The 18141-nt window shown below is 32.5% G+C and overlaps 2 protein-coding genes across 2 annotated transcripts; both read right to left on the bottom strand.

Moving 5' to 3' along the window:
* Nucleotides 1-6656: 6656 nt before the first annotated feature.
* On the bottom strand, nt 6657-8598 carry LOC118061658 (probable calcium-binding protein CML44). Its single transcript, XM_035075211.2, has one exon. It carries the CDS (start codon nt 7597-7599, stop codon nt 7117-7119), a length of 483 nt encoding a protein of 160 aa, XP_034931102.1. The 5' UTR covers nt 7600-8598; the 3' UTR covers nt 6657-7116.
* Nucleotides 8599-9119: 521 nt separating this feature from the next.
* Nucleotides 9120-15803, bottom strand: LOC118061551 (UDP-sugar pyrophosphorylase). Its single transcript, XM_035075102.2, has 17 exons — nt 15537-15803; nt 15315-15419; nt 14775-14891; nt 14299-14439; nt 14120-14219; nt 13834-13961; nt 13673-13744; nt 13517-13581; nt 12862-12922; nt 12643-12760; nt 12135-12259; nt 11408-11484; nt 11178-11283; nt 10907-10966; nt 9858-9938; nt 9525-9764; nt 9120-9460 (listed from the first exon to the last, which is right to left on the bottom strand). The coding sequence occupies exons 1-17, from the start codon at nt 15645-15647 to the stop codon at nt 9293-9295; spliced, it is 1875 nt and encodes a 624-aa protein (XP_034930993.1). The 5' UTR covers nt 15648-15803; the 3' UTR covers nt 9120-9292.
* Between the last annotated feature and the right edge of the window lie 2338 nt (nt 15804-18141).

An 18141-nucleotide genomic window follows, 5' to 3' on the forward strand; every position in this document is an offset into this window, starting at 1 on the left:
GCAGTAGCAATTTATACTATAGCAGGAGTTTTTTTTTCAAATTTTATCCTCATATTTTTTTAATTGTCTTTTATAATTAATTTGATTTGATGCTCAATTTGTAAAAAAAATTATGAAAAAAAAAAATTGAAGGATCAGAATGTAAAAAAAAAAACCCATAACCATTATAAAATTAAGGGAAAAGTACTTTTTCATTCTTATACTTTTATTTTCCTAAGATTTTGTAATTTCAAATTTAAACCAAAAGTTCATTTCTTTTACATTTTGATCTCTACAAGTGTGAAAATAGAAATATTTTACTAAACACCTCACTAAAACACTACAGACATCTATAGTAGCCTAAATTTTTATTCAACTTTATTTTTTAATTACATCCTTTATAATTGCTAACAAAAAAATATTTCAATGAAAAAAGACTAAAATGTAAAATAATGAGAAGCTTCTGACCAGTGTAAAACTGAAGATGAATGTTTTTCCCATCTTATCTTTTTCTTTTTCCTATCTTTATATTCCTTATAACTTTTGTAATTTTAAATTTGAGATATAAGTTTATTTCATTTATATTTTAGTCTCTATAAGTAAGAGAAGAGAGAGGTCACCAGATCCTAGTTAAAACAAGATAAAATCATTAGTTGATATCGATTGTGGCCACTAAAATGATTGATCTTAGTATCAACAAGTTTTATTCGATGAAAGTAGTTTGATAGTGATTGTTTTGAACATTAATTTTTCCTAAAAAATCTCTTTCATTTTATTTTATGTTTTTAAACCATTTTAGAGGGTTTTTGGAGACTCTAAAAGTTTTTATTAGGTCTTTTAAGCAAAAATGTGTTGAAAATAGATTTTTAGATAAAAAAAAAAATCAAATACAAATTTCTGTAAATCAGAGTTGTGGTTAGATTTTGAAAAACCAAATGAGATATCATCTACTTATTTATTTAAAAAAAAAGAAGAAGAAGAATTGGGACAAATGACATAGCTCATATGCCTAAGCTTTGTTTGAAGGACCCACGAGCTCTAATTGCTTATACCAAGCCTCTATACTTGTTTTTTTTTTTTTTAATCTCTTTGTGTTTTTTCTTTTACACTATTTTTTTTTCTTATATGGTTTTGAAGTTTTTTTTTTATCATTTTTAATTATATTTTTTAACAAAAATAATTTTTTTGATGATTTGTGGGATATTTTGAGAAAAAATATGAATATATAAGGATGAAAAAGTTCAAAACAATTTTTTTAAAAAAAGAAGTTTTATTTCATTAGATATTCAAATTAGTAAACAAGATTTATTTTTGGGTTTTCTAAAAAAAAATAGCTATAAAAAAATACAACATATATATTATATCTACATCCAAATTAATAATTAAATATATATTGAAATTATTAAAATAAAAGTATTTTTAAAAAAATAATATTAAATTATAATAATCAATATATTTACCACATATAAAATACATGAGTAAAAGAAATCATTTGATAATCTTTATACTACAAATGAATAATTAAATAATTTCAAGAAATTATAACTAATTCTTACATCCATATTAATTAAAAAAAAAACCCTTTTCCAATTGCTATTTGTATGATATCTTCTGATATTTAATGAATAGTTAATTTTGTATTAAAATATAATTATTTTTTCAAAAATAATATTTTAATATAATAATCAATATATTTACCACATATAAAATACATGAGTAAAAGACATCATTTATAATCTTTATAATAATTAAATAATTTCTGAAAATTATAATTAATTCTTACATCCATATTAATTAAAAAAAAATCTTTTTTCAATTGCTATTTGTATGATATATTTTGATATTTAATGAATATATAATTTATTTATTTATTTTCATATATGCGTGCTCCCCCGCCCCCGTTCCTTTTTTTGGTCCATTATCAACCTTCAATATTAGGTTTTTTGTTGAGTTTATTTTTTAATTTCATTCTTCAATATTTATATAATCTTAAATAGCTCTCTCTCTCTCTCTCTCTCTCTATATATATATATATATATATATATATATATATTATTGAACTTATTGGAGTTAATGATCTGGATTACAAGTTTGGTTAGATCAATCCAGGTTAATCTAATATGTCATTTTTTCAATGCTTTTAAAAAAATCATCTTAAAATTTTTTAACATTCAATTTTTTTTTCGTTTTACCTTGCATTTTAGCATAAGAAGTAACCTAGTTAGTTATTAGTCATACAAATCGCTCTTGGTTTCTACATAAAAGTTAGCCTTTTTTTTTTACAAGACTAGGAAATTGAGAAGCAACTAATTTGTTTGGTTATACAATTTCACTTTCCTTATTGTTCTTTGTTATGTTTTCAGGGGTTTTTTTTTTTTTTTACCAAACTAATGCAGTTTGATAAGAGATATAACCATATAGCGTACACAAGCAAAGTTAGAAAAATAGCACACTCTCATACAATAGCGAATAAGATTATTGGTTGTGTCAAATAATTGTGAATGAAATAGCAGTTGAATTATAAAACCAATAATGAGAAGTACAATTGTGTTATTAACCAAAACCTTAAACTATCATAACTCCAAATTAATCCTAAACTACCTTAACCCTAAATTAACCACAATCCAAACCTCAAATTAACCCTAAACCAAACCCTAAAGTACTCTTATCTGATTTTTTCTACTATTAAATGCTTGGTAGAAAGAGACCTTATAACACTTAGAGACGAGTTAAGGCCTAGCTTGCTCTAAGCTTCAGGCAAAGACCTTGAGCGATCTCATTAGTTCTTTTCTGTCCTAGATTACCCTAAATTAACCTCAAACAAAACTCATAATCCCTAACCATAAACATTTACCCTAACTTTAAACCTAAAATTATAAAATTCAAAACCTCAAGGACTTTAAACCTCAAATTCTAAAATTCAAAACTCCAAACCCAAACCCAAGTCCATAATCCCTAACCTTAAATCCTAAATTCTAACATCCAAACTCCAAGTATATAAACCCTGAATTTAAACCCCAAATTAGTGTAATCCAAAACCCTAAACCAATATCTTAACATAGTGTTGAATAAAGTAAATGATGTAAGAGAAAGTTTAATAAAAATTCCAGTAATTGATTTTGTTTTTATTTGTTAATTATAACGATAATTGGTGAAATATTTTAACATTGTTTGACTTAGGTGTCTGTACAAACATGAAAGGACATCTAAACCCCAACTATACAGTGAAATGGAGTCGAAGTCCTCCAATAGTGGTGGGTAGAACAAAAGGTACACGTATCCCGTTAAAATCCATGAAGAGTATGTTAATAAACATATAAAATATGTATGTTCTAACATATTTATACAACAATGGCTTAAAATTCACATCAAATCATTCAATATGTTAATTGCATTATTAGTTAGCATTAACGTACCATCGTAGAATCTAGTCATTAACATGAACAGGTGATTCAGAGAAATTGTTATGAAGTCATCTCATACATAAAGTGTTCTCCTTAAACATTTCAAGAGAAGGGGTGCTTACTCAAATTCCTGCTTACATAGAGCAATCTTATTTCAAATACCCACAGTAATAAGTGCTCACCTATTTATAGACAAGTTAAACAAAACAAAATGTCATATAATATAGGCATCATCTCACCTGTTTGAATATGGAATGTACAAGTCTTCCTTCTCCATCTCTCAATAAATGCACTAAGCAAGTCAAGATCCATCTTGATATGCTCCAAATAAGTGACATAATGAAAGTCTGCTTGCATGATGAATGGGATTAGAACATTTAAAAGCGACATTAACTTCTAGAACCGACAAAACATCTTACCTAAATCCTACAAAACCAAAAAAATATTAAATGTATTAATGTAAATTATAGGATATCTAGTGAATATGTTATTATAATTAGCATAGTATTTTCAATTTTTTGTGATATAAAAACAAACTTACATTCTCATTCCATATATATGGCCTCTGAACTATACAACTCCTACATCCATAGAATAAAAGGGTTAACCAAACCAGGATCCATATACTGAAAAACTTTATCTCTATGTGTAAATGAAGAATTACCTCATATATATGGCATCCTAACTAAGGGTATATATAAAACAAATATTTGATAACATCAACACAATAAAATACAAAATCAAATTTGATACATAACAAATTATCAAACACCAAATGAACAATCATAAATCAAAACTTAAAATTTCAAAATTCAACAATCAAACCTATAAAAGTAAGAGAAAAGGAAACTGTTTTACCTTGATTTTCTATTGGCTAGGTTGTGGTTTTATTAATTGTCACGATGAAGAGACTGAATCAAACTGATTGAGATGACAATTTGTTTTGGAAAAATAGTATAAAGATATATATATGTGGAGATAGGGGAAGATGATTTTGATGTTTTGGTGGAGGATTGAAGGTTGTTTTGGAGGATTAAAAGTTGTTTTGGTGGTGGTTTTTTTCTTTAATGGAGTGATGACAATGAGAGGCTGAAACATGGTTTTCATATTAATTGTAATTGTGATTATGAATCATGATTATAAACAAATATGATAATAAGAATTGCAGTTGTGTTCAAATCACATATTTTTCAAGTATTTTTTTTAACATGTGTTATTTTTCCAAAATTCTACACTTACAATGTCATTTTTCAAAAATAATTCTTATTTTTTACATCTCAAAGTCACAATGAAACACAAAATAAAAGGAAAAAAAATATATTTTTAAAAAGATCAACACAATTTGGTATATGTTGCAATTGAAAAACACGATATTTTAAGATATTGCTCATAAAAAATGCAATATTTCAAAGAAATTATTAAATAAATTGGCACAAATTATAATAAAAAGATAAAAGAGAAAAGATTAAAGAAAGAAATAAAGAGATATGTGAGGCATCCATAACCGATTACAACACTTGAAGTACCATAAAAAATATCTTGATGAAATAAATCCAACAACAATAAAAACTCACTTGCCTTTGGACAAAGAAAGGGACTCAATTCTATCACCATTGATGACCTTTTTAGATATCGTTAAATTTGTCTTGTCGAGATTTTTGGAATGGAAGCAATGATGTCATAATCAAAGTTTCAGTATATTTTTAAGGTTTTTTTTTTTTTTTCTATCACATCTTTCCTAGCTGTAATCCGTTGTGGATCATTTAACAATATATTTTAAATACTGTGTTTCCTATTAAAAACATCTAAGAATATGATATTTTTCAATTGCAACGTATCTTTTTTTACTTATGTTACTTTGCCAATATTTTTTTAAAATGGTGTTAAATAAGCAAAAATACTCAAAAAAGAAAAAAAGGAAAGGAAAGTGGTGGGCAATTTGCATAAAAAACAGAGCCACTTCCACCTGCTTTTCCCGTGTCGCCTGAAATAGTATCTGACTCGATCGATTGCGATAAATGAATTAGTCTAAAAACTAGCCGAGGCCTGGTTTGGTGATTGTCCAAAAAGAAATTATTGAGATCTTCTCAAAATAAAACACTGCCAGAGTGACCGTGACCATGACTATGTACAGCACAAATGGCAATTGTTCGAGACGGAGTAGGGCTCGCCGTGAGCTTAATTTATCTCTGCCCATTACCATGTTTTATGATGACTGATGTGAGACAAACTAATGATGATTGATGACGGTAAAATTGTAGATATAAAATAACTCGTTTCTTTTCAAACCAAAGCCGAAAAGCAACTAATAAATCAAATAGACTTTGAATTTTCCTCCTAGTCTAATTACACAGCTATGGAAATTTCGCTGAAATACAAATGAATAGTTCTTTGATTGGCGAATAATTTGCTTTTAGCAGGAGGGGGCAATTTCCCAGTTGAATATCGATTTCTACGCATACTGGTCAGTGTTTCCATTGCTTGAGAAGTCCTTCTCACTGCTGAGATGATATACCATTTTCCGTGGAAAGTTGCAAGGCGGAATACTGTGAAGAGAGCACATACGGCCAAAAATACGAGTTAGAATATATATATATATATACTCCTTCGTTGAAGAAAGCAAAGTGAGCTTCCATGAAACCTCCGAGAGTCATAACCTGAGCTCAGGATTTTACAGATCAATCTTCGGGGGGGGGGGGGGGAGCCAATTTGCCTTGCATGTATCCGCCCATCGTAATTGAATGAATGTGTGCGGGCTACGTATACATATATTGCAGTAAACTTCATTGCTCTTTCATGTGTCCGTTGGCCACGATTGGAATTTTGACGGTTTTGAGGTTTTTTTAATTAATAAAGCAACAGAAGGACATTTGACACTTGCAGGTGTACGGTAGTCTATTTCATGGGTGTTTTCTGGGAAATTCCCATTGAACTTGTAAATTTATATAACAAAAGATGAGATCAACAGCTTCTTCATATACTGTCTTGGTCCTACGAACATTCTGGGAAAGAAACCCGCACGATGTTCGTGCATGCAACTTTAAATCTTTTTCTTGTTTAAAGATGAAGAGGGTTTTCGCATCCATTAGAATATCAATCAAGATTATGAGCATCATTTCTAAATGATTCTGATGACGCATCTTCTTCACTGATTTCTTGCGTCTTTAAAATGTAATGAATTTCCCCTTATGTCTATGAAATTCAAACCAGAAAGTTAGAAAAGAAGACAAATTTTCTTAACCATCAAGAGAATTCCTTATGAATAAAGATTTATATATGTTTCTGGATTCAAGATTCTATATCTCATGTATGAATACTGTGTCCTTTTCTTAATTCGTACTGCTACCTGATTCAAATAAAGGGTACAATATGAAGATTGAATTGAGTTACTATTGAGAACCTTCTGGATGCAAATGCAAATTGGTGCTATACTGATTGCGCAAACCAAAGTTATCAAGACAGAAACAGCGAAAGGATAATATGGACAGCAGTAGCTAGAGTGGCAACCGGAAATCAGTTCCGATCATAGTACTCAGTGAGAAATTCCGCTTTACATACATATCTGTGACATAATACAACAAACATGAAAGGAAAACATAGTATGAAAAGCTGGCTGCCAAGGTCGGCTCCCAGCGAGGTCGCCTAAGAGGCTGACCACCACAGTCCTCACAAATTCAAACCGAAGGCAAAACTCCAACCCTCTAGAGTCCTAGAGTGGCCCAAAAATGAATAATTACAAACTGGTACGCAGCATCATATTCTTGAATTCCTCAAAATCAACAACCCCATCCAGGTTCGTATCATACCGGCAAATCATACTTCTACAGTCCTTACCAGTCTTCTCATCCCACAATCCAAGTTTTGACAGCAAACTTTGAAGCTCCTCGCAAGAAATGAATCCGTCTCCATTGGAATCAAACACCTTAAATGCCTCAAAAAGGTCACATTCCTCCTTGTTGCGGCCTTCCTGATCGTCTGCTAGCACTGCTTCGTTGCTGGCATCATCGCCCTGCTTTGTTATGGAGTCGTAGAATAACGAGAACTCGTCAAAGCTGAGGCATGACTTCCCCACCGAAGACTCAAGCTCCTCTAGGCTAAAACGGACTCCGATGCTCTCGAGAAGCCAATTGAGCTCCACTGTACTCAAAAGACCATCACCATTTTTGTCAAGTTGATGGAAAATCCGGTGCAGGTCATTCGTTTTAAGGGGACACATGGTATACCTAGCTAGCTCTGGAATCACCGAACAGCACAAATAATGAGAGATTTAATTTGTGAACTTACTAGCTTGCACGTATTGTTGACCTAGCATTAAGGTGGGCGACGGTATATTTATAGATGCTCCATGGAAATTTTTTTCTTATAGGGAAAAGGCACAAGAATGAAAATCCGATAGTATTTTTTTCTGGTGAAATAAGGGTCATCAAGGAAGCTTGCAAGGAACTTGCTAGGAGTTATGATAGCTGAAAAGCCTCAAGTTTCTTTGGTTTTGAGCGTTTAATTTTTCAGAATTTTCGCTTATATAGTTGAAGTCCACCTTCTACAGTTTGACCTCCTAACATATGGTTAAATGTGGTCCATATATAATTTTTCCATAAAGAAAAAAAAAAATCTACAGTTGCCTGCATCGAAATCTGATTTTTGAAGGACTTGGATATTTCGCATATTGGTACACAGGAAAGTTGGACCAATAACAAGCGGTGCCAAATCAAGGATCCTACGTGTGGCCTTGTACAAGTAGAACATTTATGTAGTTTGATTTTACTTCTGTTCCTAAGTCTTACACGTAATAACGATGACCAGAAATTAATTTTATTTTTTGGCGGCTTTCGTTCCAATTCAGAACAAGAAAATTGGTTCCTTTAGAAGACACGGGAGATCCGTGGGCGCAGGCCCACTTATAGATCCCTTCCTCCTTTTCATTTTTACTAGCTTGCCCGTATTAACACTAAATGAATTTTAAGCAAGGCATCCATGTCGACTGTAGAGTTTTCTGCCATTTATTCAATGTGTTCACGGCCTACAAGGACAGGTTCCGACATCCTGACAAGCAGAATAACAGATAAGCATGCGCAATACTTTTTTGTTTCAGCTCTGTTTTTGCCATCTTTCTCGGAAAAGGACACGATTGTAATCGGCAAGATACACGACGAATCATTTGCAACCTTTCCGGAGCGTTGAATCCTAACAAAGGGACTTTCTATTTACGCCGATAGGTTTATTCAGTTAGAATCACGACGTTTTGAGGGACAAAGAGGCTCTGTTCCTTCTCTTGTCCCTTTTAGGTCAGTGTCACGAGAAAACTTGAAACAACAAATCTCTGCGAATGCATTTTTGGTTCATGGAAGCGCAAGATTGCGAAAGATGTGGCTCGGAACAACCCGAGACAAACTCCGAATCCACAACTCGATTATTATTATTTCATGGATCTCGACTTGGTCAGGTCTTCTTGTGTCTTTGATTAAACATTTCAAAATCACTCTAGATTACCTGAATCAGCATGTGGGTGACCAAGAGCTCTCCTTGTCCAGAGAAAGGCAATGTTCACATGAATGTTTCATGTTCATAACAACACAGTCGAGCTTGGTTTTAGGAGTCCAACATATTGGCTCACATGCTAGTGGATGTCAGAAGTGATTAATCCTCTTAGTTGAAAGATGAGAGAGCATCGATGTAGGAGAACATTCAGCATAATCTATTATTCCTTTCCCCAGAATTAGAAAGGGAACAAGAGAGAAAGGAACACGAAATCAACAAAATCTTGGCAGTTTACATCACATCACCTCGTCATATCCATTCCAAACTATTTCCGGCCCCAACTTATTCATGTTAAGTGATGGGTTTTGAGTATCAGAGAAATAACTTGAAAGAAATCTGTGATTGGTCCTTCTGTATCAAGTTCGCCTTCTTCAAGCCTTCAATTCGAACTTTCCAGGTTCACTGAATTGCTTTTCCAGCTGATCAATCTTTTTGAATCTGAAGCCCCTGATCCGTATTGCCTCAGGTACTGAAGTATCTTTGTAGTCAACTTTTTCCAGGAGCCAGCCCTTGTTCTGCACTGAACCTCCAGCTTTAACCTGTCAAAATATTCATGTTAGAAAAGTAGAGGAGACGATACATGAGTTCATTTTCCAAACATACCTCTGCTTCATCAATAGAGTCAATCACAAGTGCCCCATCCAACGAGAGATCTTTGACAAAGATATTCCGACCCTTAATAGCCATGGTAGATCTTTGAGTGATGGAGCAACTTCCACTAACTTTACTTCTGATATCTGCAAATGTCAATCCCCATGTTGGCTTCCATACAATGCGAGGCCACACTTCCACCTCTTGTCCATTGAAGACCTCATTAACTGGATTATCCACTTGGACACCAACCTAGTAAATACATATATTAAGGGAGAATGAGAGAGAAAAGTTAAGCACTAAAAAAATCACAAATTATAAGAAAAAGGCTCACAAAAAACGAACCTTTCTAAGTATGAGGCTGTTTGCACGATAAATGGCCATTTCTCCAGAAGTTGCACTGTGATATGGATTCCCCTTTGGTACCTTCATTAGTTTTAATGGGAAAAAAAAAAAGTAATAAATGCTGTTCAGGACCTGAATCCCCAATCAGAAAGCTTTTCATGCAACGTCATACAGAGATGAGCACAAAAAAGCATAAGAACCTTGAAATTGGAATTAAAGATAGTCTGAAAACTACTTTCCCAAATAATAATAAAAGCCTTGAGCAGTCGACTTCTACAACTGATTATTTACTTCTAGGGATGCTTTCTACTCTTTCACATGCTTCTGGGCATTTACTCTCTTGACCGGACAACAACTGGCCTTTTTCTTCTATAAAGAACGACATCGTTTCAAATAGCCATGCTAAGTTACCACCTCTCTGTGATCTAATCTCTAATATAACAAACCACTTGCTTCATAATCTCTCTGCATGTTTTAATAGAGGATTTGCAATGATGGAAGATAGCAGGATCGGCGAGGAGTATCTATATATTTGGCTCCAGCACGTAAGCCAAGCAGGATAACAGGAGCAATCAAGTAACTAACTTTTGGCATCTCAAACATTGCATGCATATGTGTATATGTCCGCTGTACCAATCAAGGCAATCTACAGAAAATTAAGTAAAGTACAGAACCACTAAAGAATTTAACTTCAGGCTTGAAGTCAAGTTGGAATAGGTGTGTGAGCAAGGTGAGGTATTAGGCACAAAGATCACCAATCAGAAAAGTAATGATCAAGACTCTGAGTTCAGCCTTTGAGCATCACTTCCGAAGCAGTCAAACAGCAAAATTCACACAAATTTAATCCCACCAACCAAACTGGGCAGCTAAAAGGTGTCTACAGATATATATAGTAAACAAGTGGCGTATGCAATCCCCAGAAATTGACTCCATAGTCTGAAGGCCCGCAGTAAGTTTTCTTTAGCACTATTGCAACTTCATTGGGCCTATTTTAAATGGCACAAAATTGACAACTGAAATTATTAACAATGACCAACAATTTTTTTTACCTTGGCAGCATCCTCAGGGTTGTTCTTCACAGGTGCATAAGCAAGCCATGTATCCATCACCTAAGCAAACACATAAGAACTAGTTTAATGAGCGTTACAAAGATGGCAATACCTTAATTATCAATGTTATTGCCAAATGGTGGAAAAAATGTTCAATTGAGAATACATAAAAGACTGAGTTCAACAACAAACAAAAGGGCTCAAGTCCTAGGGCAGGACTATCAATAAGGTATCTGAAAATCCATGCTCTTACAAAGGTAAAAATGGTTACCGTAAATCCAACTCTTGCTGATGGAGGCAGTGTTTTTGGATAATCTTGCATCATGCATTCCAGTCTAGTTGAAGATTTAAATGAAGTTTTGCTGGCATCTTTGTATCTGCAGGAAGAATGTATAAAACAAATGGGCTGATATAGAATTCAGAAATGCCTTTTTATGCAGTAGCTTATGTTTCAGAACTAAAAAAAAAAAAGTGCTGGCAGATACAAGTAGGAAGAATTACTTTGGGTTAACAAACTCCTTTATTGCACCTCCTGTTTTTTTGAGCTCCTCAATATAAGGATCAAGCTCCAGAATCAACTGTGAAAGGAATTACGATGCATAAAGCACGCATAAGCATGAAATATTCAATGGACATCAGAATATAAAATATAATCACCAAAAAAGTGATGGCAAGCTACACCAATTCCAATGATATCTCATATATGTTACACCAAAAATAGTGTATATTTCTAAAAGGAAAAGACATTTTTATATTGCTGTTAAATATTTTAGGATCATGAACAAGTACAAAAACATGTCTGCTTTCTGGAGGATCATTTTTCTACATTTTTGGTTCTTCTCAGCAATTTCATTCCATTAACATTGTGGCCCAACATGTGTAGACAACGCACATTGAAACATTTGCGCTTCAAAGATTATGCGTGTCTGAAATAAAAGGCTAGAGGATGGTTGGCAGGAGAGAGTGATATGAAACAATGGAACCACATGCAAGTACATGACAACTGTTCTCATCACAGTACACTTTAAGCTGCTACTAATAAAGCCAATATATAGAAATCCATATCAAAAACAGAAAAAAACTGACCTTTTTTTATCTGGAATCGCATTATTATACATCAAGTAAAGATAATATCAAATAAGCAGCAATCGCAATTCGAGAAAATTAACGAGCACAAGTTGTTTGTTTAAGTATGATGGAATTCTGTAAGAATCTGTAAGAAATTTACTTGGTTTATATTTCCTGGGAAAGGAGAATAGCCTGTCTCGCAATTGACATCTCCATCAGGAAACCCAGTTGCTCTAAGCAGAGGATCGAGTTGATTGTATTCCACATTAATCACCATGGACCTTCCTGGAAAATCAATTTCACTCAAACATTAGGAACTTACACAAAAGCATAAGATATATCAGTCATTATTTAGAATTCATATTTAATGGGTTATCAAAAAAAAATGTTTGAAAGGGTATTTGCTTGGAGTCAGAAAAAATACAAGCACAACCTTCGCTCAGATATTATTTAGAATTTATATCTAATGGGTTATCAAAAAACAATGTTTGAAAGGGTATTTGCTTGGAGTCAGAAAAAATACAAGTACAACCTTCACTCAGCAGCATAGATCACATATCAGTCAAAAGCAATCCAGAAGAACGAACGCTAAAGTACATGTATCCTTTATTTTTTTTAAGATAAAGCATGTGTATTCCATGAATGTTTGGAAGAATGATTTTGCATACCATCAATATGAGTAAGCTTGGTAATGCCTCCTATAGCTTCTTTAGCTTTGCGAGGGACAGTAAGAGAGTTAACATGGTATCCCTTAGTGGCACTGACACCAATTGAAGCTGGAATTGCCTACACACAATCATGTAGAAACATAAAATTTGGAGTTTTCATCCAACTGTGAAATAAAATGTGTTTGCATAGACAATCATAAGGCGTTGAAGTAACCAAACCTTGAATAGAAGTCCATTTGTATCTTGGAAAAATAGAACCCATCTCAAACCAGCATCATGCCTAAAAAGGTGATGGAAACACAACAAAGATCAGAAGACTCGGGACCTACAAACTGCTAAACAAAAACTCATGCAAGCAAGTCATGTAACATGGTGACTATGTCTATTCCTATACGTGCATGCATAAGTATATGCCTGATGATGCCTTTATACTCTTATTTTACTTTACCAATCAATAAGGCCAGAAATCCTACTAACAAGGCATCAGGGGTCACCAGTCATTCCAGTGTAGGATCAAAAAACTTCAATTTGTACTGCTTTGAAAATTAGAAAACAAAACAAATAATCAACAGAGCTTAAGAAATCCTCCTCGTTAACCAAAGATTGTCATGCAAAACCAGAATATATACTCTTAACACAAACATCCTGCAAAAAGATGAGAGGATATTCCAGGGTCTTATTTTTATTTAGCAGCATAATTATTCTAAGGGTTTCAACGGACTTTCTGAAAGGGGCATGATCAAATCACATGCAAGTTCTTATGGCCACACATTAAACAAACACACACACACAAATATATATATATATATATATATATATATAGAGAGAGAGAGAGAGAGAGAAGAAAAGAAACTAAATAACCATTGAGGCATACCATTCATAAAGAAGGCCACTTGAGTAGAGAAGTGAGTGAACATCACCATGCCCATGAGGTTTTGTCTACAGCAAAAAGAAAAAGGTTAAGAGAACACAAAATGATCACAAGCATTATATAACAGTCTCAAGTTTTTGGCATTTACATAATAGCTACCTGAACTCGAAATTTGTTTTGCGGGTCCAAAGCAAGTCTGGCATCGTTATCCTCTAAGCATGCAACTTTTTCCTAAAATAAGTAATAAAATAACATATTCATGTACATATTTTGCATTTTGAACTAGCTCTCCAATTAGGCATCAACGACTAATATGTTACCTGCTTGAGAAGTTTTACTTGAGTAGGTTTCATTCCAAAATAAGAATTTGATTCTAAAAGCTCCACTGTGCGTGCATGTGTATCATCTGATGTCATGATAACAAAAGGAACCTCTTTTTTCTGTCCACCTATAATTTACAAAAGCAGAGGTTACTTGGAAATGCTAGAACTGTTTAACATGATAATCATCATCTTTTACTTTTTGAAGAAGGAAGGTTAAAAGTAGCTAGCTTTGACTAAATGATACTCAAATACATGGCAAGGTAATAGGCTTTGGGTGACAAACCCTGTGTCATTCTATAGCTAGCTTCCTGAAGAGCCAGAACAGATTCAATATAGCACTGTAAGAAGCATGTTCCTGTTATGGTCTCAAATGGAAGAGCCACCTGAAAAGGGAAAAAGAAATTCAAAGATTTTTCAACTAATCCAGATCAACATAAAGTAGTTAGCAGTATCATTGTTCACCTTTATTCCATTATATCCAAGGCGCTCACCAAGCCCGCCAGCAACAAGAACAAATGCAGCATTCTGGGCTTCTTTTACGCCTGCCTCTTCAAATTTGATAAAGTTTTCATCACCATAACTCAGATTTTCACCGGTAGGAACCTGCAGTGTTTTTGCTTTCATATCAACCAAAGTTCTACTTGTTTATATTTTGCTAAAGAGGCACATCCAAAAGGCCATAACTTATGTGCAACAGATGTATAGAATTTTCTCTTTATGTTCCCCCTTTTGGGATAATTTATTGATGATGCATGGAATTGCTAGTGTGCTCCAAGTATTTCAAAATTTTCATATTTTAACCAATTGATGAATTACTTAAATGAAATTCAACATGAACCAATGCATTGAAATTTAAATAAATTTGAAACCTAAACGAAATTTATGGAGCACATATGAGTAGGTCAGCCATTGAAAAAGTGAAATATCTATTAACTTACCGAAGGTGTAAAGCCATCAAAAGGGTTCTTTCCTGCTCTAGAATCTGCTAAAAGTTCTCTAGCAGTCTTAATATACGATGCCAAGCCTCCAGGATAGCTAGAATTGAGCCGAGTCACCTGCAACCACATGACCTGAACGTTACTGCACAGTCAAATTGTTCGTAGAAGTCAGAACTGAAAACTCAAACTCATAGTTTACATTAATAGACAATAAAACATGAATAAAAAAGGCAGCAAAGTTTAACAAATCCACATTCAAAAGGATGTCCAAATTAATTTCTTCTCAACAAAAGATCTGACATGCAATTTTTGCTTACACGGGAAACTAGATTTCTCAAATCAAATTATACCAAATTCAACATCGTTCTTTCGCAGTGCCATTGTAATTTCTAATTTAACTCGCCAAAAAATATTAAAATTATAATTCAATTCTAAATCCAAATCCACATCGCAAACAGCTAAACAATTCGCAATTTCCTGTCAATAGATCCACCCAGGGAAGAAAATCTCAGCTGAATTCCAAATGAAAATGAAAAAAACCTGATCAAAAAACGCTTTCTTCTCGTCATCATCAACACCAGGCTCTGGCCAATGCTCAAACAAATGAGACTGTCCTTCCTCCACTAACATCTTCGCCAACTCAACCTGCCATGTCACCACCACCACCAATTACAATCAAAATGAAATGCAAGATGATGTTCACACAATACACGCATGTGTGGATATATATATATATATATATATATAAAAACAGACATGTACCTGTTGAGGGGAGAGGAGGTGAAGGTTTTTGTGGAGATTTGGAAGAGAGGAAGCAAAATCGCCATTGATATTAAGCTTCGAGAGAGATTCCGTCGCTACAGCTGCTTCCATGATGAAGAAGAGTCTGTTTGCTTTGTCTTGCGGATTGATAAGGAGGAGGAGGAGGAAGAATCGGTGGCACGGTGATTGATATTTGAGGGAGGTTGAGTTGTAGTTACGTGAATAGAAAACCAAATACCACTTGCCAATATCTATCAGAGAGAGAGAGAGAGAGAGAGAGAGAATTAAGAAACATATGTAATTAATTATTTATTTAATGGGATGGTTACAAATCAGACCCCCAATTATTATTGACTTCACAATCCAGTCCCTACTGTTTTCTAGAACACCCCCAATTTGACGAGGTTAAATATTTTTCTCACAATCTAGTCACTTGAAGTCTTAGATATTTTTAAAATTTTAAATTAATATTTTTTAATTTTTTTATTACTTTAATATATTAATATCAAAAATTAAAAATATATATATTTTAGAATAAAAAATATTTTTAAAAACAATCAATCCCAACAGATCATGCTAATCCAAGTAGACTCATCTTTTGCTTTTTAGTATAAGATCCTTCAAGCACTCGCGCTTATGCTTTTCTTGTACGTTGAAGAACATGATTAGCTTTTTAGGAAAAGTAGTTATTTTGGTGAGCTGTCATAAAAAGTGGTATCGCTGTTTTTAGTTGTTCGGGTAATTGTTACTTACCTCTCTTCAATCACGAGCCACTTGCAGTCCATACATGTGTAGCTTGATTCTGTGAACAGCCCCTCGAAGGGAATTAGGCATATGCTCCGGCTCAGCTATCCAGAAAGAATATTCTCAATTAAATAATTTTTTCCCCTTCTCCCTCTCGAGCATTGTTGTCCACTCGGAAACGGACTCAAATATATATATATATATTTTTAAGTAAATTATTTTGGTTAAAAAGCATGGTTTTCTTCTGAAAAAAAAACAAAAAAAAAAACAGTTAGGTTTTATCGTATTAATTGAGTCATTAAAAAACCTTTCAAATTAGATCAAACTTCATATAACAAGTTTTTCAAATTAATATATTGAATTAGATCGAACTTAATAGCTATTAGTTAATATATTTGGATAAATATTAATTTTAAAAAAGATACAAAAAAAAATATTAAGTATATAAATAATATTTTAAGTAAAACAGGTTTGACAGAGATGTCAGACTTAAGCGAAGTGATTCTAATAGTTATACTAGACCTAAACATCTTGAATTTAACAATTAAACTCAAATGATTTGGATCAGATACACGTATCAAATTCAAGTGTCTTGGGTCTGATAGTTATGCCAGATCCAAATAAATTAAATTTGACAAACTAGTTGAACCTAATTTTCTCATACTATTTTACTTTTTTTATAATTTTAAATGTAAAATATTATACTAGTAGAATTTATCAACTACACCATCGACATAAACTAAGAGTTTCTTTTTACCTTCAAGTTGCAGCTTCCGTGTAGATTGATTTATAAGTTGGAATATGCTTTTGATGTTTAACATGTCTTCTTTTATTATATTATTTATTAAAAAATAATAATTGACATGGAGGATTCATTTTACACATGGACACAAATCATTCATCGTAATAACATAAATTATTATTTTAACAAAAAAATCAATGAACTTGTTAATTAGATAATACAGTCTTTTCTATATAGGATCCACTAGTTGATCTGAACAGCTTGGTTTTTTTTACATTTAAAAAGCATATTATTTTTTAAAACAAAATTTCTTAAACTTCCATTGAGCAGATTTTTGTATTTTCAAATATATTTTTTAACATTTATTAAATTGTCTAAGGAGTGATTTGGTTTTTAATAAATATAATTATTATTTTAAAAATAATAATGATTGGGGTGTAAAATGCACGCTCCAATGAGTATAAGACTTTTGCACCCTTCAAATAGCACATGAGACATCATTCTATCCCCTTTTACAATGATGTTATAAGCAACCCAACTCATTTTTCTGATAATGTGGTGAGTACACATAATGGGATAATGATTGAGCTTTGATAGATTTTATTTTTTTCTTTTATTTTTTTGTCTTTTTTTACCAAAATATAAAGGTGTCATTTTATTTATTTTTTGTATTTAATTTGATCCTCATGCTTTTTATTTCTATTTTGTTTGTCTTTTTTTTATTGATTTTTCTTTTTAATTTAATTCATCATCATTTAGTTTCATTTAATTTTTATATAAAATTTGATCTTCATTTATTTAATTGTTGTTTTTTTATCCTTATTTCAATTGAATTTTGTTTTCAATTTCATTACTCAATATTTGATTTCAAATTATTTTTATATCAAATTTAGTCCTTATTTTTATTATTGAATTCTCTTTTGCTTTAGATCTTTTTTTTTTAATTTTATCTCTCAATATTTTGTCAACTTAGAATTTTATTTTATTATTTTTTAAGGGTTGCTTTTATATGGTTAGTCTTGGGCTCATGACTAGGGTCATGAGTTTTGAAAGTTAACATGAGTTGATGTTGGTTTTTTGGTTTTCTTTTTAAAATTATTTTTTTGTTTTAATTTTATC

The sequence above is a fragment of the Populus alba genome, chromosome 14 (assembly GCF_005239225.2).
Source record: "Populus alba chromosome 14, ASM523922v2, whole genome shotgun sequence".
In the NCBI taxonomy this organism is placed as follows: domain Eukaryota; kingdom Viridiplantae; phylum Streptophyta; class Magnoliopsida; order Malpighiales; family Salicaceae; genus Populus; species Populus alba.